Source organism: Neocloeon triangulifer, unplaced genomic scaffold (assembly GCF_031216515.1).
Source record: "Neocloeon triangulifer isolate White Clay Creek 2 clone unplaced genomic scaffold, ASM3121651v1 ptg000009l, whole genome shotgun sequence".
NCBI classification, from domain to species: domain Eukaryota; kingdom Metazoa; phylum Arthropoda; class Insecta; order Ephemeroptera; family Baetidae; genus Neocloeon; species Neocloeon triangulifer.
The window spans coordinates 3,082,305-3,105,125 of NW_026775551.1; the positions used below are offsets into that span (position 1 = coordinate 3,082,305).

Below are 22,821 nucleotides of genomic sequence, written 5' to 3' on the forward strand. Positions count from 1 at the left end.
AAAATTTCTTAATTTAATAAAAATAAAATTTGACTCACCAGCCTTGCTGAAAGAGTCCTGTAGGCCGTGCAGGTCATTCTCCTGAAGCCAGAGGTCTGCCTCTGTGTCCTGGCGGGCAGTTGCCTCTTCAACTTTGCCCTTGACGACCACCCACAGGAGACCAAGGACCAGAGTTATCAGCAGGGCCCACTCGGCAGCGTAGTGCTTCGGCCGAGTCCCTGACCTAGGTCTCGATAGTGACCTGCTGCTTGACAGCCGATGGTGCGTGTGAGGGTGGTGGTGATGGTGGTGGTGGTGCGGCATTGCTCCTCGCTCACGTTGCATTGCCCACACACTTGAACCCCTTTCCTGAATAAAAAAATACAAATAATTATAAACAATAAATTATTCGTAATTTGATTCTGGGTTAAAATTTTTGTGCATTTATATGTATTACTTTTTTTTTGCTTCAAAAATAGACTGAATATCATTTCAAGTAAGAAATATTAGCATTAACTACACGTTTTTTAATTATACAGATAAAAAATAATGTTTTAGGTCAACCACTTCCGACTTTAGAGATTAGAGATTTGATTATTTTACCTCAGATTCATTCTTGTTAATTGCAAATTATTTAATTTTTAAAAAATGATTATGGCATTAAAAATAAATTTTAGATTTACGTTTCTGCTTGCGTGGCTAAACATATAAAAAAACTAGGAAAATCTTCACCGCAAAAATTGCACACTGTGCAAAAAGAGCTGGACGAGCTTGGAATTGACAGCGCGATTTTTCACCTGCTAGATTTGCGCGAGGATCACGTCCCCCTCTCTTCTCACAGACTGGATCCGGACGACTCTCATTGCTAGTTCAACCTCCGCAGAACCTGAGGGCTTTTCAGACAAACGTCATGCAAGTCGGACGGAGGCTGCAGAAGACGGGATAGGATTGTTTTGGCTCAAGTTCGCGTGGCGCCCGCTCGTCTCGTGGCGTCACTACTCGCCCGAATCCAGTCCCTCTCCTCGACCAATCACGGCCCGATCTCCCCCACTTCCCCTCTCCGCGCTCTCGTAAATTTCCAGTTCAGCAAACGACGAGCTAGAAAGTAGTCGGAGAAACGCTGTTTATTTATGTCATTTCAGGTAATTTTCCGAGTTTTTCCCGTTTATATTTCCCAATTTCCCGTGCTTTACGTCTTCATTATTCCAATGAACGATTCTTTCAATTTGTGGTTTGCTTATTTTCATTGTAAAGTGCCCACTTACGGCGAACGCCGTTTGCGCTAAGTGTTTGGTTGACGTCGTTCGCCATCTTTAATGCACCGAGGTACCGAGGGTTCAAATTATCTCGAATCATCCGCTCCAGGGACGGCCTTTTTGCGTTAATTCACATTTTAATCCATCTTAACAAGATTTTTCTATGACTTTTTCGAAATAATTCGTCGATTCATTATAAACTCGACCCACTTCAGCCGTCCGAATTTCGTCTCTTCTAGGCTATACCAATATTATTTACATACACATACAATCGTCATTTCCCTAACGGTATGATTTTGCATATCAATCTTGCTATCGTGTCCGCTTTTGATTTTGCATTTGTGTTCTTTACGTGTCGTTATTAAACAGATGTTAAATTAGGATAATTCCGTCCAGAAGAATTTCTAAACAGGCTCAGCATTACGTTGCCTAGAGAGAGAGGAGCAATCTCTGTCCGAGGGAAAAGTAGTTCCCTGTCAATTGATGCGTATTATGATCTTTTCGTTTAAACATTTTTTCGGTATTTGTAACACAATTAATTTAATTCGCTTTCCCTACATACGTCACGCCACATGCCAGTTTGGCATTCGAATTCAGGAATTCTTATAAAGTAGCGACAAGACCTTTTTCTTTTAGATCAATGACATGCCAAATGTAATTAAATTTACTACGATTTCATGTCAAATGATATTTTTAATCCGCAAAATTCATTTCCTCTCATTCGAACTAGGCTTTTACCATTCGTAATGGGTAAAATTCTTAAGAATCCTAGCAATTCTTGCTTAAAATTTCTAGTTCGACGGTTTCTGCGGATGTCTAACAAGTCTGTGCAATAAATTTATTATCTGCAAATGGCATTTGGGCTGGCCTGAATGTTTCCCTGCATTTCTTGAATTCCCTGGATTCAAATAAAATTTCTCTCACTTGACTTTGTTCTGACCTTGGTTGCATTTTTATCTTTTGATTTCAGGGCATATACTGAAAACTCATCGCACCAATCGATCAGCAGCAGCGGTTTTGTCTTGCATTATCAAGTGGATGCACCACTTTCGATAACCACAGGAAGAACCTTTGCCATTTTATTTCTTCGTAGCCATCACCTGTCTTGGTGTTGTTTTTTTAAATCATTTTGATTCGGGCTATAGCATAGCCGCATCAACCAAAAGCTTCTCATGATGATGACGGAAACTCACTTGAACAGTACAAACCACACACTGAGCAAAATGTATGGTTTATCTTAATCATTCCGTATTTTCAACTAAGTTTTGCGCTTAATCAGGGATTCCGAAAAGATGGATGACCTTGGATGGAAATCAAAGCTCAAGATTCCTCCTAAGGATAAAAGAATTAAGACTAGTGTGAGTATTTATTAATAATTGTAGCCAAAAATCAAAATATTCATAGAATTATGACAACAAAAATCTAATTGTTGAAATTTTTATTGGCTTGGCTTATAAACGACCTTTATTTTAATTTAACAAATTACAAATTTCTTCAAACAGGACGTAACTGACACAAGAGGCAACGAGTTTGAAGAGTTTTGTTTGAAGCGAGAGCTGCTGATGGGTATCTTTGAAAAAGGTTGGGAAAAACCCTCCCCTATCCAAGAAGCCAGCATACCCATTGCACTGACTGGCAAAGATGTCCTCGCCAGGGCCAAGAACGGCACGGGAAAGACCGGTGCTTATTGCATCCCGGTTCTGGAAAATATCGACCCTAAAAAGGAGGTTATCCAAGGTGAGAAGCTCGTCCGCATTCACTCGAGATGCTTTGATTCTGTCTGCATGATGAGATAGATTCCCCCTCATCGCATTTCTCGATGACATATCCGATTCTGATAATCGAAAAAAATATTTTGCAATAGTTCACTGAACTTTCTAGCACAGCTGATATGAATCTATTTAATTATTCTTTTTACAGCCCTTGTGATTGTGCCAACGCGTGAGTTGGCTCTTCAGACTAGTCAGATTTGTATTGAGCTTGCTAAACACATGAATATTAAGGTCATGGTCACAACCGGTGGTACGAATTTGCGTGATGACATCATGAGAATCTTCCAGAAAGGTAAAATTAGCCATAAAGTATAATAAACAAAGTTTCAAGTATTTTGTTTTCAATTTTAGTACAAGTGGTCATTGCAACACCAGGGCGCATTTTGGATCTGATGGAGAAAAAGGTGGCAAACATGGACAATTGCAGAGTCCTCGTTTTAGATGAGGTATGTTTGAAACTTTTGCTTTTTAATTTTGAGATTAATTTTTTTATTGCAGGCTGACAAGCTGCTGTCGCAAGACTTCAAAGGAATGCTTGATACGGTTATTGCAAAGTTGCCCAAAGAAAGACAGATCCTTTTGTACTCGGCAACTTTCCCACTCACTGTCAAGAACTTCATGGATAAGCACCTGAAGAGCCCCTACGAGATCAACCTGATGGAGGAGTTGACACTAAAAGGAGTCACTCAGTACTATGCATTTGTCCAGGAAAGACAAAAAGTTCACTGTCTCAACACTTTGTTCTCCAAAGTGAGTCTGCCATTTATCTGTTTCTGTGACTAGCACCTGATCATTGATGTGGCAAAATTTAGATTTTGTCCTTTGAGAGGGTGCAAAATTGAAACGAAAATCCAAAGCTGCTGCAATGTCTTTGTAGTGGTCATTTCACCTTTCGTACAATTTCACACAAAATCTCGTTTGGGCAGTTATTAACTTAAGGTATTTTTTTTTTAGCTGCAAATCAACCAGAGTATAATCTTCTGCAACTCGACACAACGAGTGGAGCTTCTTGCCAAAAAGATTACGGAGCTCGGTTATTGTTGTTACTACATCCATGCCAAGATGGCACAAGCGCATCGCAACAGGGTGTTCCATGACTTCCGTGCTGGACTGTGCAGAAATTTGGTGTGCTCAGGTAAATCAATTTTTAGTTTTATCTGATGGTTGTCCATCATGATGCATTTTTAAGCAGTGAGGCTTCGTTCAATGATTTTCTGCTAGATAGTATCTGAATTTTTTTCAAGAGCCTCAATCCCAGATTTCTTATATTTATTGGTACTAAAATCTTTATTTTGCTCAACAGATCTTTTTACTCGAGGCATTGACGTGCAAGCAGTCAATGTTGTGATCAACTTTGATTTCCCCAAGATGGCTGAGACGTACCTGCACAGGATTGGCCGCTCTGGTAGATTCGGCCACCTTGGTATTGCCATCAATCTCATCACATATGAGGACCGCTTTGCTCTGCACAGAATCGAACAAGAACTTGGCACGGAGATCAAGCCCATACCTAAGGTAGACTTTAAAAATTTTGCAATTTTATAGAAGGTCTATAATCACATTTCTTTTTCAGGTTATTGATCCCTCTCTGTATGTGGCCAAGTTCGACTTTGGGGAAAACGAAGAAGGCACCACTACCAATGCTAGTTCATAAGAGACGGGCAGCAACCTTCCACAAACATCTACGAAACCTACCAATCATACACTCTGGATAAGTTAAAAAGTCCAACTCTGTTATTCAAAGAGAAAAGATACGGATACTGCAATAGGTGTACATACTTCAGTATTTGACGGAACACGATTCACTAAAACAATTCAAAATGACGATACTTAACCGTTCAAGCCACAAAACTCTTGTCATGATGAAATCAGATGGAAAAATTTTTATACACGCTAAACAAACCCACACATTTAATTTTATACATTGTCCGCAGAGAGGGCTTAAAAAATGAAAACATTCAAATTGCTGCTGTGGCTTGTTAATGGTACAACTTAGACTGTCTCTCATTGCACCAACTGCAATCTCACGCTTCAATTTCATGGTCAAGTTGTCGTGGGATGGATGCAGTCGAGCAACGTGTTAAATATAAGAAGCGAATGAATTTGGCTCGTGCTATTGCTGTTGGTGCAAAGAATTGTAAAACTGGTAGTTTTGTAAATTTATTTTTATATATAAAAAAAGGACAGCAACTCTTTGCAAATAGTAGATGGAGAAAAACTGCGGGGTTTTGAGAATGATTTGACACGTATTTATTATTTTGCATTTCGAAACAAACATCTCGAACTTAGTCCTTGGATCTCCACTTAAATATATGCCATTTGTTCTCCGCATCACTGGCAGTGTTCTGTTCTCGATAAGGAATTGCTGTCCTTTTCAAAGAGTGTATTTAATATACAAAATGTCTTTCTCCCAATGAGTGAACCAGCAAGTGTTAAAAAATGAATGATAAAAAACGTGTTGACGTGCAAAACGCACTTCTTGGGACAGTGATAGCGGACTGTTACCAGTCGCGGAGCTGCAGCCAGCCAGAAAACAAACGTGGATTTGCCTTCCAAGCAGCTCTAAGCTAACGAAGAGAGTGAGAGTGCGTTAAGACTGTCGATTATCAAATGAGGACTCCTGTTTTGTGCAAGGAGAAAATTCATCGGGCGCGTGTGCAGGGTGAATGCCGAGTGGGAGAATGCAAGTTAAAAAATTTACCATGTGATTGAACGGAGCGACCAATGTTAGATCCGGGTCTCAAGCTACCCTTGAAATCCAACCAGGGAGCTAGTCATGGGTCCATTGAAATTCCAGACGGGGAAAATATCGAGGTGCTCATGTGAAGTGATTGTTAAAGTTGCTGGTGACAGCACGAGGGAGGCATCAGTACCTGTAATTTCTCAAACAGAGATCCAAGGCAAAAATCAATTATTCAAGTATCCACTTGATACAAAAGAAAAAAAACTAAGCAGACGAAGAATTTTAAAAATCAGTTTATTGGCTGACATTATTGCTTTTTCTTTACCGGCCTAAATGTTGCGCTGGAACAAAATTTGATCGTGTGTGTGGCCCTACACGATTGAAAGTTAAACATATTGTATTTTTTTTTTTTATTGGAATTTTCTTATTATTCAAAAGTTGTTCGAAAAACACCAAAAATCAAAATTAGGGCCACTGGGGGTGCAATTTGTTGGGAGGGACTGATTTTCAAATCAAAATTGTCTTTTGAAGTCTCGGAACCATATCAGTTGAAAAGATACCATTTGGCTACATTCCAAGTTATGTATTTCAGGAAACTGAAAAAAAAATTGAAAAAAATCGCTCCTATGCGAAGAGCAATTAATAATTAAACATACATTTTTATTTTCTATCGAAATTGGTTTAGGAAATTTGAATTGTATCTTATTCCTCACATTTGACATTTATTTGAATTGAAATTGACGCAGATGTGGCGCTCAACTGAAAAAATATTTAAATTTATATACAAGAAAATACAGAAGTCATCATGTATCATCCTTAATATTTGGTTATCAAAATAAATCATTGCTCTTTACATAAGACCAACAAAACTTGAATTTTATTTAAATTTATTACGATGTAATTCATGTACTTAATTCTGTGTGCAGGGCGCGAGTTTATTTAATTACTATCTTTTATTTCGAGATGGAAAATGCATTTTTATCCATTCAAATATAAGTATTTAAATTTAAATAATAAAATAAAACTAGTTTCATGGGACATATCCATTGATTTACTAGACTAATCTAGTAACAACAATTGTTACTAAATTATTAGGTCCATGTACACATCACAGAAATTTAAATATCCGCACCGCTAAGCTCCACACAAGAAGGCTCCACACAAATCTCGTCTAATACAAGGTCTAATATTAATCACGTTGACCATCATTCCAAAAAACATTGTATTAATTATTCAGGGTTAAATAAGTGAACTAGTAGATTGGTTATTTAAAAATTTGTTTTTTAAAAATCTTTTTCCCTATTCAGAAAATTACACATAAATTTTCTGTGGGTTTATACATTTTTGTGCCGCTTTATTTTAAGCGATTTGAAGTTTGCTACGTTGGCAGCACTGGTAACTAGGAATGGAATGATCCACTATCCACTCACTGCTGTTCACGCGAGTTTTGCAAGCGCAGTTTTGTCAAATTCTGCTTGTAATTTGTTGATTCTCGATAACAAAAGACAATTCATCGGGCAACAAGTTAATAAAGGTTTGTTATTAATATGTAAATTGCTCTTGAAAGCTGAAAACGCTCGGATAGTCCGTATGTCTGGTAAAAAGAGCAGAGATTTATCGATTTGTGGTTCTGTTTTTGAGACCCTGATTAAGCTTAATTCTGTGCTGGAAAATGGCCTATGCATATAAAATCGACTCAATCTGGAGTTTAATTCATTAGCTGCAAAACGGAATGAACCTTGCTTCAATAATATTCACGACTACTGAATCTTTGAATTTTTATGCCAAGCTGTTTTTTGTTTACAATATGAGTACTGCACTTGTTTACACTGCATTTACTTTCCTGTGTGTATCGGTTAAATGATAAGACCTTGTACCCAATTCAATTAGAGGATAGGTTTTTTGTGCCGATTCACCCACTTTATTGAATTAGGCATGTTAATTAAAATAAAAACTTCATATTTTTCGTCTATTTAATTTTTACAGCGATCAACAATATGGGCAATGCCTCTTCAAGCAGCAGCTCAAGGGAGAGACACAAGTCTGGAGACAGCCTTCCTCCTTGCTCACCAGGCAAAATCGATGGGCACGCATTCACCTTTGACAAAAAGCCGCTCAATCGAATCCAGATCGCACAGCAGCACTCGAATGATGACGAGGCGCCGTACTTCACAAAGCCATCGCCAGCCTCTTCACACCCACAGGCAGAGCTTTTTACTAGGAATATGTCAAAATTTAATTGCATATTTTTCAATAGGATCCAGAGTTCCAGATGGAAACCAGACAGAGATCGGCAACTGTTTCGGAAGGCTCGAAAGTAAACAAAAACAAAAAAGTATTGCCGACTGTTTTCAAATGGGAAGGAGGAGGAAAGCAAGTCTACGTTAGTGGTACCTTCTCTAACTGGAAAACATTGCCAATGGTCAAAAGGTTTGCAATAAGATGAGATCCAAAATAATTTCTAATGATGAAAATTCACCAGTCAAGGGGACTTTGTTACAATTGTCGATCTTCCCGAGGGAGAGCACGAGTACAAATTCCTAGTTGATGGCGAGTGGAAACATGATTCTGGAAAAGTAAGTTTTTTTCTATTGCAATTGTACAATGTGTCCAACCTAAAATTTCCAGACCATCACCAACACCAAAGAAGGTAGCAAGACCAACATGGTGTCTGTAAAACAATCAGATTTTGAAGTTTTCCAAGCTCTGGCAATTGATTGTGAAGCTTCGGAAGCACAAATGCAACGTAATTTGATATTTTTGCTTCTATTTTTAATAACTGACTGAATTTTGCATTATTGACAGATGAATATTCTCAAGAAATTCCTGTTAATAAACCGTGGGAAAAAGTGCCATCGCCACCAGTTCTGCCACCTCACCTTCTTCAGGTTATTCTCAACAAGGACACTCCACTCTCGGTGAGTTTTGAAGCAAATTTTTGGTTTATTTGATCTATTCTAAACAGAAAGTTTATTCATGGTGATTTGAATTTAAATTCGGCTTTTCCTGGATGGGCTTTTGTGAGTTTTTATTGCTCAAGAAAAAACAATATCCTGCTTTTTTCTTAAACAATAAAATCTCACAAAAACCCATCGAGGTAAAGCCGAATATAAATTCAAATCACCATGAATCAACCCTCGATCGTAAACTTCTACTACAGAAAATTTATGCTCTAATATTAAAAAGAAAAAAATTATTATATAAAGAATTTATTTTAAAAATAAAATTTTATTCATTCAATTTTGTCTAATCCAACTCACTTGTAAATATAGTGTGAACCGACTCTGCTTCCTGAACCAAATCATGTGATGCTTAACCATCTGTACGCCCTGTCGATTAAGGACGGCGTCATGGTACTCAGTGCCACCCACCGCTACCGCAAGAAATACGTCACCACTCTACTCTACAAACCAATCTGACTTTAATGACTGGGAAAAAGTGTTAAATTGTTGATAATTTTTTTTTGTTGCATTGCCATTATAATTTTTAATCCACTCGACAATTTTGTAACACTCAAGTATCATCCGGGGATGATAATATATTTCAAAATTAATATTAGCGGGTCTTATCTGCAGCAAGTGCAATTACAAAGAAGTGGTGTCTGTAAACTCCAAGATTAAATTTGTGTTATTTTACGAATAGTTTGCGTTGACATTTTTGCTTCAAACACGCAGTTATGTTATCTCTTCTTGTAAACCCTTAGGGTGTAGTCTTGTTAAAGTGATTTATTTAATTGGTTATAATCTCTGAAATAGAGTTCCAAGAAAATCTCATGTTCTGCATTAGCCAAGAAAATGTATATTTTTAAAGTAATAAAAAAAATGTTTCTGTCAGAAATATTCAGTATTGCTATTTTGGGGTTCATGAGAATTATAAAATTAAAGTGCATAAATAAACCGCTCAATTGCGAGCAGAAAAAAAATGTTAGAAATTTCTCTTGTGAATTCACAGAATTTGAGCAAATATTCATGATGTTTTATGAACTTTGATGACTTTTAGCGCTTTTAGAATGCAAAACATTTAATATATTCGGAAGACATCAAATTTACAGAATTTCTGTCAATGCATGCTTGCCTTCTTATACTTGCTTGACTTTATTCCCACTAAAGAAAATTCTGCTTTATTTCTGGCCTCCGCACCGAAGGTGCGCTCACTCCGTGAGAAACTGCAAATGAGAGGAGACTAGTTTAGCTGTTGATCCTCCTGAATCTTGTGATTGTTAAGGTAATTGTTGAATTCTTGTTTTTAAATTGTTAAACTAATTAACTGTTGAAATATTTCCAAAGATGGAAGACTGTGAAAACTCTGTGTCTGAAGAGGTCAGCAAAATCTCTGTGCCTGAAAAGACAGAGAGAATTCTGCACGACGATCACTCCCCTGAAATTTGCGCCATGACCGTCAACCTTGTCTTCGGCCGCAATGAGCGTCTTCGGGAGCAGGTTATTGAGCTGATAGACAAAAACCAGGACCTCACCAATGAGCGCCGCCAATTGAAAAAGGAAAAGATGGTTATGGAGATGTCCTGCAAGAAGAGCAAAGTGGAAATGTCTGAAATGCAGAAAAAACTTGAGGCTGCTCTAGATGATGCCAAAGGGCTGCGGAAACACTTGGATGATGCCATCAAGAACAAGCTGGACGCCAGTGTCCTTGAAATGGAAATGCAGGCCGAGTTGGACGAAATGAAGAGGCAGAGGATGGAAATGCAGAAAACGCTAGAGACCTCCACTCAGATTCAGCAGGAGCTAAAAATGCAGCTGGAAAAGGCGAATGCCAGCAACGGCGCCCTGGCCGATAGGATTGTGACTTTGCAGACAGAAAACAGCGAGTTTGAAAAAGTTGTCGAAAACCTGAGAAGCCGCCTGATTGAAACTACTGAAAATTGCGAGAGGTTGAATGAAAGGATTTCCATGATTGAGCATGATGTGACAAATAGGGAGGAAAACGTGAACATAAAGTAACAAATTAAATCAATTAAGATTAATTTTTAATTTTTTTTAATTCTAATATTTAGAGAACAAGAACTTCAGAATTTGAACGAGTGGCTTCAGCAGCAAAATATAGATCTTGAGGAGCAGAAAACAGCCATGGGATTGTGGGAGGAGGAAAAGCAATTGATCGAGCGTGAAATGAATCGTTTGCGAGAGTGCAACCGCAACATGCGATATGAGCTGAGCCACCCAAAAAACAAACCAGAGCAAAGCAGCCTGAAGGCTGAGCTGAACCGCTACAAAGCTGTAAGTATTTGGGAAATTCTCAAAATAACAAACTAAATTAAATTTTAATGAGAAGACGGAGGAGGAGCTTCGAAGGCAGCTTTTCAAGTCAAACACTGAACTTATTGAGCTTCAGAAGGTTTTGAAGGCGCACAATGTGACGGCCAACAAGAGGAAGACTTTGTATCTGCCAACTGTTGCTTCCCTGAAGAAAACATAGTCTGTAAAAAATGAGATGAGGATGATGAAAACTGATTACCCTATTTGTAGTTTATAAGTTAATGACTTTATAAGTTAAGAGTTTATATTTATTTTAAAGCCTTTCCAAAACAGAATAATTACAGAAAATTTTTAATAAACAAACAAGAATACATACAAGCAATATTTTGTCTGCCATTTATTTAAAACTGAAAACTTTCAATTCAATTTGCCCAATTCAAAAATAATGCAGGGTTGCCTACTCATGCATGGTTTTTGCAGGCGGTGTTCAAGATGGAATATCTCACTTTTGAATGGACAATAATTATAGCCAGAAAATATCTATATCCATAAATTATTGGATTCTTCCTCTTTTTTAGGAATTGTTTTAAATCGTGTAGAAATTCTTTATTTTTTTAACATTTCAATAATTTCTCATAAATGAATGAATCGGGCTTTAATCCTCAATCCTTACAGAGAAATTGTTTTTCAATAAAAAAAAAAAAAAAAAAAAAAAAAAAAATGGCTTTACCAGATTCGGTCAATGAGCAAGAAAAATAAAACAACATTTTTTTTAATATAAAACAATTTCAGCAACGAGGAAAAAGCCCGATTCATACTTCATTCATTTCTATGATCATCTCCTTCCTTGAGTGTCCTATTTAAGTTCTCTTTCGCGCCTTTTATAATGAGTTAATTATATATTTTTATTTAAATGAGGATTTTTATTATCTATTAATATTATGAAACTGATCTAAAAATGTAAAATAGGTAGCAAAGTTAAAGAATTCACTCATTGCGAAACTTGCATTGGTTGCTAGGGAAGGGATTGGCGCCACCGCCACACAGCAACTGCAGGGGCGGCCAGCAGGTGTTTCAGTCTCTTGGCATTCAGAATTCTTGATTCTTGGCATCGATATGTCGGTTAGGTACGTATTTTCCTTCAAATTCAAAATATCAGTAAAAACTGGAAAATTACCGCTATTTTTGCCGGTATTTGCCAAAATTATTGATATACCGATTATTTGGGTTGCCAAAAATAACGGTATTTCGGTCTATCGATATTAAATTTGAAATTTGAATTCGTTGTTGAGATTTGAGAATATTCCAAAAGAATTCTCATCACGAATCACGATGTCTCTTCTAATTGGCCTGGTTGCGCGCAGCAGGAGCGGCAAACAAGGCTCTCTGATGTTAAAGGACGTTGCAAATTCGGTGGTGACGCACCTGCAGGGTGCCGGGGGCGGTGGCGGCGGCCCAGCCGCCTCCGGATGCTGCAACGCCCTGCACCTGAGCGTGGACAACGCCAGGTTTGTGCTTCTGGCCGTGGTTCTTCTGCTCTACATGGTGGCCGGCGCGGCGCTCTTCCAGTTCCTCGAGCAGGACACCGAGCTGGCCATGGTGCAAAAGTTCTGGGACGTCTACTCGGACTTCCAGCGACGAATTAATGGCCAACGAATCCTCGCCAAGGGTGGACATGGGACTTTTCCACGAATTCGCAGGCAGTTTCCAATTCGTTGGGACCATCGTTTCCACGATTGGGTGAGTGATTTTAAAATATTTGAACATTTGATCTATGATGATTTTTCTTAAATATTTTTCATCCTCTAACTGCCTCTAGCCAAAAAGAACATGTGAAAATCGTTGGCTATTTATTAATTTATTTAAATGAAAACACTAATTATATTTTATGAATTAACTTTCTTAACGTAAGATATACATAATTTAAGTGTCACACAGCAATTATTCTTTAGTATATTTACTAATGAATAAATGCACCATTTTTTTATGTAAAAGATTTTTTAATTTAAATTTGAAAGTTTTTGGCAGCATAATAAGTGGTCAAAACTTCTACAGTAAAAATTAAATTAGCTTAACAATCAAATTGTATAATAATATGGGTTGTATTTATTGCATATAATGCAACATTTTTGTATTGTTGGTCATTTGAGACAGTTTGACAGTTGAGATTTTGAATCTCATTCCAACTTGAAAGTTGGAATTTGAATTGTTGATCAAATTTGAAGAAATAATTCTTGTTTTTAAATTCGCCTTGTATAGACTAACCAGCAACTTCAGCTGCGCTGCTTGCTGTTCCTGAAGTCAACATTGAGAACCTGCAAGAGAGATACGTACGGCAAATAAAGCTGCTGAATACTGGAACCAAATTGATGATCCGTCTTCTGAGTTGGAGGTATATATTAATTAAAATTTTGACTATCAGCACTTTTTTTATGAAATTTTTATGAAATAGGCTTTTAACAAAAGATGAAGAAGTGTTGTTGGAATTAGACCCTATACAAAATTCCCACTCCTCCGTTCTGGCACCGAAATGTTTGAGCCTCAATTTTTGCTGTGGTTAAACAGTAAGAACTTTTACGAACGACGAGAAGTCTAGTTCAATGGTATAATTCTTTGCTTGAAAGGTTCCCTTATTTGTCTCTAAATTTATGCAATTGCAGGTCCACTTGCGGAACTTGATTCTTCAAGAGTGCAATACGAAGTTGGCAATTTCAAGAATAATTTTGTCAAAAGTTTGCAATGTATTGGTTGATTATCCGAGAATTGCAACAAATTGCCAAAGACATTCTCCAAAATATCAGCTCTTTGAAGGGCCCGATGAGGCTCTTTGGACGTCATGTGCAACAAGGCGATGCGATCTCGACATTGGACCAAAGTATAGGCTGCATTATAAGTGTAAAATTTAAATATAAATTGAATTTTAAATAGATGGCGAAAAAAATTAGAAATGAAAGTGATTTGGAGCAGCTGGCTTCATTGCAAGCGAGCATCGATTTTGGTCTTGTTCATCATCTCAAAACAAATGAAAGATATTTCTATTGTGGCTATACAAATGAGTTTGAGGACAAGCAGAATCTTGATGCCAGGAGTGGAAGGATGTTCAATTTGAACTCAACTACTACAAGTAATATGCTATTTTCTTACCTGATTTTACAAGGAGGCCTCCCCCCATCTGTCCGCCTCCGATTCGGTTGAAATTGGTACACGAGATGGGCAGGGGTGAATATAGAACTACTGCAGCCAAATTTTGTGCATATGGCCCTTTTTGGCCCCATTTCTGGGGGTCTTTTTCTTTCGATATAGGCATCCCGCGAATCCTGTTTGTCAAGAAATTGCCTAGATTAGCCCATTTAAGGTGTTTTATGCAAAATCTTGACAGACAGGACCCGCGGGTGGCCTACCTTAAAACTTTTGGACGCCTGTAGAGCGGCCAAAAGGGGCTATTTTAGCACAAAATTCTGCCAAAACTGGTCGGTACTCGTCTTTACCTAGCTCTAGTAACAGTGTCATCAAAATCGGAGGCGGACACTTGAGGTGGGTTCCTGGTTAGTTGAATTATATATTTTGAAGTTTTTCAATTTTCTTATAATGAAAGAGAGCACACTAATTTTTATAACAATTTTTATTTTTGCAGAGACACGAGTTAAGATTTTGTCATCAAATTGATTGTAATTGACGTGAATTCCAAAGACATGGTCGATCTGCTAAATCGAAGAAGGCGCCCCCAGTGTCGACAGCTTTGTGTAGCTCAGTCAACTGCGCTACAACACGTGAATGAAAATATCCGAGTGAGGATGTGCCTTCCGGTTGCAAATACCTCGCCTGGTCATCACTCCTCTCACTGACAGATGCTATCGCACTCTCACGTGCGCTGTGGACCTGTACCTTGGGGGTTCCCCTGAGGGTCCGGCTGGAAGGGGTAAAACAGAGACTTCGGAGGATTTGGCCAATAGCATTGCGCGGTCTTCAACTGCTCCGACCAGCTAGATCACGCTGCCATGGGAAAATTTTTCAAGGTTAGTGCAAAATATTCCATTTTATTTCATCATTATTGTTTCTCTTTAATCAGGGAATTTCCAAAATGTGGATCGTGGGCTTGCTTGAAGAGTTCAATCGCGTTTAGTTGGAAGTGCATTCCTTGGTTGCAGCCCAAATTCAAATGATCCAAGAGGCCAAGATGAAGCAGCTGGACTATGTTTGATGTTGAAGGCAGCAAAATTAAACTGAATCCATCCTGCCAGGCTATTATCACCATGAACCCGGGGTAATTTTATGGATTATGCAAAATTAGTCATTAAACCAAATCTTGTCCTTCAATATATAGCTATGCCGGTCGTCAAGAGCTTCCTGATAACTTGAAGTGCCTTTTTTGACCTGTTGCAATGATGGTTCCTGATTACGCTTTGATTGGTGAACTGTCACTTTACTCAAGAGGATTCAAGAATGCTAGACCGTAATTCTTTCTAATTTTTCTTTGAGCTCTTTATTTATAAAAAAATTTACAAATTGCAGGCTTGCTGTGAAAATTGTCCAGATCGACTTACAAACTTTGCTCCGAGCAGCTTTCCTCGCAGCCCCACTACGATTATGGTATGAGAGCTGTCAAGTCGGTCCTAACTGCAGCTGGCAACTTGAAGCTTGACGACACGTCAGAGCTTGGAAGATGAATCCAAAGTCCTCCGAGCCATCATTGATGTGAACAAGCCAAAGTTTTTGGCCAAGGACATGTACCTCTTTTTGAGGGTATCACTGCTGATTTGTTCCCGGGTTTCGATCTGCCTCTGCCAGACAGGGGAGAGCTAATTGAGGCACTTTTGGTGGAGCTGAAGGAGCGGAATTAACCTTCAAGCTACCGACTGGAATACGGAAAAGCTGATTTAGATATTTGAAATGATTCTGGTTAGGCACGGCCTTATGCTGGTCGGACCACCATCTGGGAGGAATTGCAGTGCCATTAAGGTAATTAAGTTTTAGATTTAATTCAATTTTTTCTACTTGAGTATTTTTTTAGAGCCTCTGCACTGCCCTGATCAGGATTTCTAAAAATCCTGACAAGAAGATGGACGAGAGTGGTGTCACCGCATTATCAGCACCAAGTCAATCACCAGTGACCAATTGTATGGATTTGTTGACCCAGTCTCTCAAGAGTGGCATGATGGTAATTTTACTTTTTTATATCTGATATGATTGAATAAAAATGACATTTTTATTAGGTGTTTTGGCAAACACTTTCCGTGACTACGCAAGATCAGAGGAGCCTGAGAGGAAGTGGATCATTCTCGATGGACCCGAGGATGCTGTTTGGGCTGAGAATTTGAACACAGTCCTAGACGACAATAAGAAACTTTGCCTTTCGTCTGGAGAAGTTGTTCAGGTATATTTCCCAATACGCTCTCCGGTTTTTCATCCCACACTCTACTTAACATTCAATAAAAGCCCCGGACTGGGAAATCAGGCGCACCGGGCACAAGCCCCGTGGGCCGCCAAAAAGGTCTCGAAGCAGCCTTCGGGCTGCGGCAAAAGCGCACGGGCCATGAAGCAGGCCGCGCTTTCTGAGCTTCCGATGTGCGCCGCTTGTGTCGGGCCCCGCGGCCCTGAAGGGCCCTCAGTCCAAGCAAATGGGTTATTAAGGGGCTGTCAGCCCATGAAAATGAAAAAATTCGATTTTGGCGCGAGCGAAGCGAGTGATTTTTGCCTTGGGTCTTTCCACGATCCTGTGCGCACTCTGATTGGTTCTTATTATTATTATTATTATTATTATTATTGTTCTTCTCAAGTCATACATGCAAAAAATTGATTTGGAAAAAATGAGCAGAAAAGGTATCACAACAGAGGTCTGCTAAAACGCCCGACATTAAAAAGAGATCAGCCACCGTGTGAACCCACACAATTGCGAAGCCGGCGCACAAAATTGGGCCGTTTAGTTAGCGTGGGCCGCCTATTTTGACGTTTTCTCCTAAATTTGAATCAAGTGTTCTTTAAACAAGGTGGTCCAAGGCCAGTAAATTTTAGTTCAATTGATGGTAAGAAGCGGGGCACTGCATTTGAATTTCCGCTTTTATTAATCAATTGCCAAGGATTGGCTTCTGCCAATAAATTAACTAATATGTTTATTACTTGCGAGATTTGAAAATAAGACCAAGATTTTAATGATTGAGACTTGGCTGAATAATTTTTAAGTAACAAAGCTCCAATTGTTAGATTATAAATTGGTGGCTGGATTTGGTAGGAAAGACCATTTAAGGGGTGGCTGCAGTTTTGATTCAGAAAAATTGTGAATTTGAGAAAATTGATAAACTGTGAGGAATTTTGTTTTGAGGCTGCAGCTGCGCTTTTTAATTTTGGTACTATTAAAATTTGCTCATTAGTTGTCTACAGGCCGTCCATCCCAGTGAGAGTAATCAGCGAATGGATGTTTTCTTTGATTTTAAGGGACAAAAAGCTTTGGTTAAAATAATGTCTTTAATTAAATAGAAAAAAATCACTCGGATTATAGTGGGAGGGGACTTTAACATTGATTTAAACCAGAGGACTGCGGAGAGCATGAGGCTTTGTACAAACGTTTGAAAAGTATGAGTTGTGTTTATGAAATAATGTTGATTTGGCTACAAGGGTTTGTGGAAAAAGTGCGACTTTACTTAATTTGATTTTTTGTGGGCCTGGACAATTAGGAGAGTTTCATGTCCAAGTACTGTCAAATAACATCTCATTGTCAGATCACGAAAATGTTTTTGCTTTTCAATGAATTTTGATATTCCGCAAGAGCGAGATCGTTTCCTTGATTATTGTGATTTCAATGAAGGCAGCATCAACAGTTTTATTCTCGGTACTTGGATAATCAGAATGCTCAAGTGGCACTGACTGAAGGTGTAGATATGAAATATTGTTTTTTCTTTGAGATATTTATCCGGGCCAATCAAAAGAATAATGTCATCTTATCGGACGCAGTTGAGAATAGAAGGCGTGAATTCTTTCAGCTGAATAAAGATATATAAAGCAATTAGCAATTTACACTACAACATCCGTTGAGTAAAGAGTATAAAAGACTGAAATATGAATATTCAAAATTGTTGCAAGCGGAAATTCTGCGTGCTAATTGTGCCTTCCTTGAGGAGGCTCAGAATAGGACTGTTGCTGCGTGGTGTTTATTAAATCAGACTTTGGGTAATGATAAAGTGCATGACAGGAGTCACGTCATGCGAGTGGACGGTGACATTGTTTCAAATGTAGCTCAGATTGCTGATGCGATGAATGATAATTTCATTGTGCCCGAGCCTATTTCTAGTTTGCCTACATTTTCATATGTGCTATAGAGAATTGCTTTCTCCGACAGTGGCTTGATCGTGGTTACTGGTTCGACTTTGACACAACAAGTTTCCATCGAATCCCTCCTATAGAAATTAAGAATCAAGTTGCTGCTCAACTCTGGTGACATTCCCAACCGCTGTACAGGTCTGAAGATAAGGGCATGATTCTTGACAAGGTAAGCACGCCAAAGACTTCGTCAATTTGTTCATCGAAAAAGGCGTCTCCAGCGTTGAAAGCTTTGTGTGGCTCAGCCAACTGCGCTACTACATGGTTAACGACGATATCCGGCAGAGGATGGCTGGTGAAGCTCCTAAAAGAATAAGGAAATTAATCGATGAATGTGGAGCCAAATTTGTTGCGGAACGCTGTGGCAGCCGAATTACCGTTGAAGAAGGGTACTTTCCAGGATGCGTCGGAACTACTCGACCACTTGATCCGAGCATGGTCCACAGTGAACGGCTGGCGTAGCACTTTCGAGCTGTTCTGTTACACGGTTGTACCTGTTTGCACCTGGTTGGTTTATTTATCAAAATAAAAGAAATAAATTAAAATGTTTATTTAGGTGCTCAAAACCAACTGGCGAGAGAGATGAGGACGGTGTTTCGCTGACCCTTTCAACAAGTGGTGTTGGACAAAACGTCACACGCTGGATAAACTCATCAGCCATTGTCTTGCCAAGAAGAAACCTCATTGCCCTGGGCACAGGCGTCCAAAAGTGTCAACGATGTTCATAATTCCGCCAAGGTATTTTTTTTCCAAGCTATTTTCGTATTACACGTAGTATAATATTTTGCAGCGTCTTGTTCATGAGACTAGTACGCCAAGGTAAAGATGCCCAGGTTCAAGTGAAGCTTCCAGGTATCTTGAACATGGATGTCTATGACTTGTAAGTCATTAAGATTTTCATAATTTTTTTTCTTGAATCAAATGCTTATTAATTTCAGCAATGGTATCAGCGTGGCACAGTACGAGTTTTGTGCTGCGATGTGCCACTTTCCCGGCCATTGGTACGCAATTCGAAAAACAGAGAGCGGATCATGGTATTTTATAAGCGACGGTACAGTGGAAAAACTCACTGAGGAGCTGAAGGAAAAAGCGGAGAAGGAGGCTATGATACTGCTGTATCAAATCAGTAATATTTTTATTAACTAAGTCAATAATCTTTAATTTTTTTAATATCTTGTAGAGAGTCTACGCCCAAACTTTAAAGATGCTGGGGTGCAGACGGACAATCCAGAAATAGAGCCGCAGATTGAGTTTCATGTCGGAGTCCAACCTGCCGAGTACGTGCCTGCCGATGAAGAAAGAGAAGAAAGAAAAAGCATTGGCGGTTGTCAGTAAGTATTATTGTTAACAATTTATTTTTGTTATTTTTTCATTGTTTTGAGTAAAAAGCAATTTTCAATTTCATTTTACATTTTTTTTATGTTGTTAAGCATTATTTTGTTGTAGCACTAGGAAGGAGAAGGTCAGCTTCAACAACGTCATCAAGCCGGCCGACGCCAAAGCGGAGGTGTGGAAAAGCACCTTTAGACTCTTCAGCCTTTTGCTGATACCCATTTGCTCATGGTTAGTTTTTTGTCAAATTTTAGAATCACATTAAAATAGTTATTTAGGTGTTTTTCGTCAACGGGAGGTGAAACTGAGGAGGGAACCTCTATTAACCTGAACACGGTCACCCTAGCCAGGAACGTAAAAATAAGCAGATTGCTGAAAATTCACCTTGAAAAAAATGTCCTCCACTGCCGAGAACACAGAAGACCTAAAGTGGCATTGCAATTTTTGGTTCCTCCCAGGTATTTTTTTTCCTTTTTTTTTTTCAAATAATTTTGGTATTAAATAATTTTTTGCAGTGTGCTGTTGCTGAGGCTTGTGCGCGATGGCCAGAATGCTGTCCAAGTTGAATTTGAAGATAGCATTCTTATGGAAGTATTCGATGGGTAACTCATTTTTTATTTTTTTCATAAAACATTTTCTAAAAACAAACGTTTACTTATTTCAGCCACGATGCTGTCCCAGTGCAGTATAATTTTGTCTCTGCAATGTGCTATTACCCAAAACACTGGTACACCATCAGAAGATCCGAGAATGGCAAATGGCTCGCTATGAGTGATGCCATGGTTTCGGAATTAACTGAGGCGACGAAGGCAAGAGCTGAAAAAGAGGCGATGATGCTCTTTTTTCAAAGTAATATTTGTATTACCTAGAGTGTCAAAAATCTTTAATTTTTATATCTTGTAGGGAGTTCCAAAGCCACAGATGGAAAGTTCAAGGATGTGGCAGTACAGACGGACGAGAAGCAAGAAGAGCCACAGCCCATGCCAAGTTCCTGACTCCTGGCTTCTCAGTCCCAATCTGCGGATCAAGATGGAGAAGAAAGAAAGTCTCCTGGGGGTATTCAGTGAGTATCAGATTTTTGTTCCATTTTTGTTTTTTGTATAGAGAAAAGAGCAATTTTCAATTTTGAATTTTCTTTATTTTGTTATTTTTGGTAAGTGGAAATTGTTTTTTTTTCTCACATAAAACTTGTTTATATTATGGCTTTTGGGGTTAATGATTAATTGTTTACAAACTGCTGAGTCTTTTATTGTTGCACTTAACTCATCACTTGTTAATTTGTAAACAACCAAATACTCATTCCCACCTTTGTCCCTAGGTTCCAATTCCGGTGACCTCCGATTGACTCGAGAGCTTCCGTCTGTCCGACACCCAGTCAATTGCCAGGCCATCTCCGTGACCGACCACCAGCTCTCTCCCGGGGACCTGTCCGGCACCATCCGAGCTGAAACCTCAAGAGAGCTTCCCACCAGCCCCGTCTCCCATGATCTTTCTTCATTGTTTTTCCCCATTAAATTAAAAGAATATTCTGCAATTAGAATTGTTATCTTATAGGGAATATAACCCAGCCAAACAGCAGTTAAACTAAGTCGTTTAATTCCTTTTCTCCCAATTTAAATTAAAATATAACTGATCAGAATGAAAAATTGAAAAAGGGTAAGTGCTTAAATTATAACATCCTCTTGCCTGTAATCTTTTTATCAATCAATACAATATTTTATTAGACACAAGTGTATACAACATACAAAAATGGTAGTACAGTTACGTATACATTATTTATACAATAATTTACTTTTTAATAATTTTCCAAGCAACTTCTAACAGGCTTATTTTATTTACACTGCATTCAAACATATGATACAATCCACTATACATTCGCATTTTTCGCATATACATTCGTTATTTCGTTCATACAGCGGCCAAGTGGACAAATTGAAATTGAGACGTTTGGTCAGTGGTCAGTTTGAAATTTTCAATATCAACGATTGGTCATTTCACGATTTACAGGCAAGTGTGTTCTAATCAAGAAAAACAGTGTTATTTGTGTGTCAACCGGAAAGTGATTTTTGAGAGCGTCTAAGAAATGGAAATTTTGAGATTTCAAGGGTGGTCAGTCATGAAATCAGTTGATTTAATTTATATTTATACGCTAAAAGTGTAGGAAAAATCCGGATTTCCCGGAAAAGTGAGATATAAGGAGGTTTGACAAAAATTCATATCTCAGCTTCTAATTGAGATCAATTCAAAAATTTAAAGCGAAAATGCAGCTCAAGATATGCCCTTTCTTGGGGATGGGTAGGGATAATTTTCAAGGCCATGTTTCTTAATGAGGATGAGGTGAAATAAATTGAGGGGTTGTAAAACAGATGTTATGCGACTTGCAGAACGTTGGAAAAAATACAAAGAAACCTCATCATATGAGACAATTTGCATTGCGGATCGGGGTTGCTAGGGAAGGGGTTGGCGCCGCCGCCACACAGCAGGGGCGGCCAACACGTGGAGAGAGGCGCTCACTGCGTTCAGTCTCTTCTTGGCCTGGGTGCGCGCAGCAGGAGCGGCAAACAAGGCTCTCTGATGTAAAGGACGTTGCGCCACATTCGGTATGGTGACGCACCTGCAAGGTGCCGGGGGCGGTGGCGGCGGCCCGGCCGCCTCCGGATGCTGCAACGCCCTGCACCTGAGCGAGGACAACGCCAGGTTTGTGCTTCTGGCCGTGGTTCTTCTGCTCTACATGGTGGCCGGCGCGGCGCTCTTCCAGTTCCTCGAGCAGGACACCGAGCTGGCCATGGTGCAAAAGTTCTGGGACGTCTACTCGGACTTCCAGCGACGAATGGCCAACGAGTCCTCGCCAAGGGTGGACATGGGACTTGTCCACGAGTTGCTGTACGCGTACGGCAACGCCAGTGCCGTCGGCCTTGTTCACAAGAGGCGCAGGTGGGACTTCGCAGGCAGTTTCCACTTCGTTGGGACCATTGTTTCAACGATTGGTGAGTAATTATCTGAAATTTCTCATTTAATCTCAAATTTTTCTTATATTTTTCATCCTCTAACCACAAGATCATGAAAAATCGTTAGCAGTTTATTTATTTATTAAATAAAATAACTTTCTTAACGTGAGACATAACATGTAATTACTTTTACCACATCAATTATTCTTTAGTATGTTTAAATAAAACTTTTTAATAAAAATATTAAAAAGACTAAATTGTTAAAATTTATATTTTTTTTTTAAATTTTAATGTTGAGAATACTTTAATTGTAATATCAATTTA

At 38.9% G+C, this 22,821-nt stretch overlaps 6 protein-coding genes across 8 annotated transcripts in view; 5 read left to right on the forward strand and 1 right to left on the reverse strand.

The window, feature by feature from the left end:
• LOC132195500 (apoptosis-resistant E3 ubiquitin protein ligase 1) overlaps positions 1-958 on the reverse strand; it is a 29,856-nt gene extending 28,898 nt beyond the window's left edge. The window contains exons 1-2 of the mRNA XM_059617521.1: positions 777-958; positions 39-348 (exon numbers count right to left, since the gene is read on the reverse strand). Coding sequence (XP_059473504.1) covers positions 39-324 — 286 coding nt within the window. The 5' untranslated portion in view covers positions 325-348; positions 777-958. The remainder of the gene's footprint in view (positions 1-38; positions 349-776) is intronic.
• A 9-nt stretch (positions 959-967) lies between these two features.
• Positions 968-6,164, forward strand: LOC132195502 (ATP-dependent RNA helicase me31b). Its single transcript, XM_059617525.1, has 10 exons — positions 968-1,121; positions 2,206-2,460; positions 2,515-2,593; positions 2,738-2,972; positions 3,156-3,299; positions 3,359-3,453; positions 3,506-3,757; positions 3,962-4,142; positions 4,311-4,522; positions 4,581-6,164. The coding sequence occupies exons 2-10, from the start codon at positions 2,408-2,410 to the stop codon at positions 4,659-4,661; spliced, it is 1,332 nt and encodes a 443-aa protein (XP_059473508.1). The 5' UTR covers positions 968-1,121; positions 2,206-2,407; the 3' UTR covers positions 4,662-6,164.
• Positions 6,165-7,073: 909 nt separating this feature from the next.
• Positions 7,074-9,608, forward strand: LOC132195504 (5'-AMP-activated protein kinase subunit beta-1). The gene is made up of 7 exons (XM_059617527.1): positions 7,074-7,224; positions 7,677-7,894; positions 7,948-8,120; positions 8,173-8,266; positions 8,319-8,436; positions 8,496-8,608; positions 8,963-9,608. Exons 1-7 carry the CDS (start codon positions 7,101-7,103, stop codon positions 9,107-9,109), a joined length of 987 nt encoding a protein of 328 aa, XP_059473510.1. The 5' UTR covers positions 7,074-7,100; the 3' UTR covers positions 9,110-9,608.
• A 146-nt stretch (positions 9,609-9,754) lies between these two features.
• On the forward strand, positions 9,755-11,285 carry LOC132195503 (golgin subfamily A member 6-like protein 7). The gene is made up of 4 exons (XM_059617526.1): positions 9,755-9,914; positions 9,977-10,644; positions 10,702-10,924; positions 10,980-11,285. The coding sequence occupies exons 2-4, from the start codon at positions 9,977-9,979 to the stop codon at positions 11,121-11,123; spliced, it is 1,035 nt and encodes a 344-aa protein (XP_059473509.1). The 5' UTR covers positions 9,755-9,914; the 3' UTR covers positions 11,124-11,285.
• A 682-nt stretch (positions 11,286-11,967) lies between these two features.
• LOC132195291 (uncharacterized) lies at positions 11,968-21,107 on the forward strand. 3 transcript variants are annotated; one of them, XM_059617193.1, is made up of 24 exons: positions 11,968-12,030; positions 12,271-12,643; positions 13,163-13,295; positions 13,356-13,506; positions 13,564-13,778; positions 13,832-14,027; positions 14,538-14,919; positions 14,973-15,167; positions 15,228-15,356; positions 15,416-15,862; positions 15,915-16,061; positions 16,117-16,277; positions 18,217-18,386; positions 18,439-18,724; positions 18,774-18,955; positions 19,008-19,097; positions 19,156-19,343; positions 19,398-19,548; positions 19,664-19,780; positions 19,828-20,007; positions 20,065-20,151; positions 20,214-20,398; positions 20,453-20,612; positions 20,868-21,107. In XM_059617193.1, the coding sequence occupies exons 15-23, from the start codon at positions 18,936-18,938 to the stop codon at positions 20,542-20,544; spliced, it is 1,110 nt and encodes a 369-aa protein (XP_059473176.1). In that variant the 5' UTR covers positions 11,968-12,030; positions 12,271-12,643; positions 13,163-13,295; positions 13,356-13,506; positions 13,564-13,778; positions 13,832-14,027; positions 14,538-14,919; positions 14,973-15,167; positions 15,228-15,356; positions 15,416-15,862; positions 15,915-16,061; positions 16,117-16,277; positions 18,217-18,386; positions 18,439-18,724; positions 18,774-18,935; the 3' UTR covers positions 20,545-20,612; positions 20,868-21,107. The 3 variants fall into 3 exon arrangements, with proteins under 3 accessions (XP_059473176.1, XP_059473175.1, XP_059473177.1); XM_059617192.1 differs by having other exon boundaries at positions 18,237-18,386; XM_059617194.1 differs by having other exon boundaries at positions 18,356-18,724.
• A 983-nt stretch (positions 21,108-22,090) lies between these two features.
• The window catches only part of LOC132195306 (potassium channel subfamily K member 13-like), a 33,144-nt gene continuing 32,413 nt past the window's right edge, over positions 22,091-22,821 (forward strand). The window contains exon 1 of the mRNA XM_059617224.1: positions 22,091-22,536. Coding sequence (XP_059473207.1) covers positions 22,152-22,536 — 385 coding nt within the window. The 5' untranslated portion in view covers positions 22,091-22,151. The remainder of the gene's footprint in view (positions 22,537-22,821) is intronic.

What these genes read in the sequence shown, in the direction of transcription:
- LOC132195502 (XM_059617525.1), top strand. Translation starts at nt 2,408, where the DNA reads ATGATGATGACGGAAACTCACTTGAACAGTACAAACCACACACTGAGC. An exon ending in TAAAAAGGAGGTTATCCAAG is followed by an intron (nt 2,973 to 3,155) that starts GTGAGAAGCTCG and finishes TTCTTTTTACAG; the next exon opens with CCCTTGTGATTGTGCCAACG. An exon ending in CAGAAATTTGGTGTGCTCAG is followed by an intron (nt 4,143 to 4,310) that starts GTAAATCAATTT and finishes TTTGCTCAACAG; the next exon opens with ATCTTTTTACTCGAGGCATT.
- LOC132195504 (XM_059617527.1), top strand. Translation starts at nt 7,101, where the DNA reads ATGATCCACTATCCACTCACTGCTGTTCACGCGAGTTTTGCAAGCGCA. An exon ending in TTCGGAAGCACAAATGCAAC is followed by an intron (nt 8,437 to 8,495) that starts GTAATTTGATAT and finishes CATTATTGACAG; the next exon opens with ATGAATATTCTCAAGAAATT. An exon ending in ACAAGGACACTCCACTCTCG is followed by an intron (nt 8,609 to 8,962) that starts GTGAGTTTTGAA and finishes TTGTAAATATAG; the next exon opens with TGTGAACCGACTCTGCTTCC.
- LOC132195503 (XM_059617526.1), top strand. Translation starts at nt 9,977, where the DNA reads ATGGAAGACTGTGAAAACTCTGTGTCTGAAGAGGTCAGCAAAATCTCT. An exon ending in GAGGAAAACGTGAACATAAA is followed by an intron (nt 10,645 to 10,701) that starts GTAACAAATTAA and finishes TCTAATATTTAG; the next exon opens with AGAACAAGAACTTCAGAATT. An exon ending in AGCTGAACCGCTACAAAGCT is followed by an intron (nt 10,925 to 10,979) that starts GTAAGTATTTGG and finishes TTTAATGAGAAG; the next exon opens with ACGGAGGAGGAGCTTCGAAG.
- LOC132195291 (XM_059617193.1), top strand. Translation starts at nt 18,936, where the DNA reads ATGTTCATAATTCCGCCAAG. An exon ending in AACATGGATGTCTATGACTT is followed by an intron (nt 19,098 to 19,155) that starts GTAAGTCATTAA and finishes TATTAATTTCAG; the next exon opens with CAATGGTATCAGCGTGGCAC. An exon ending in GATGATGCTCTTTTTTCAAA is followed by an intron (nt 20,399 to 20,452) that starts GTAATATTTGTA and finishes TATATCTTGTAG; the next exon opens with GGAGTTCCAAAGCCACAGAT.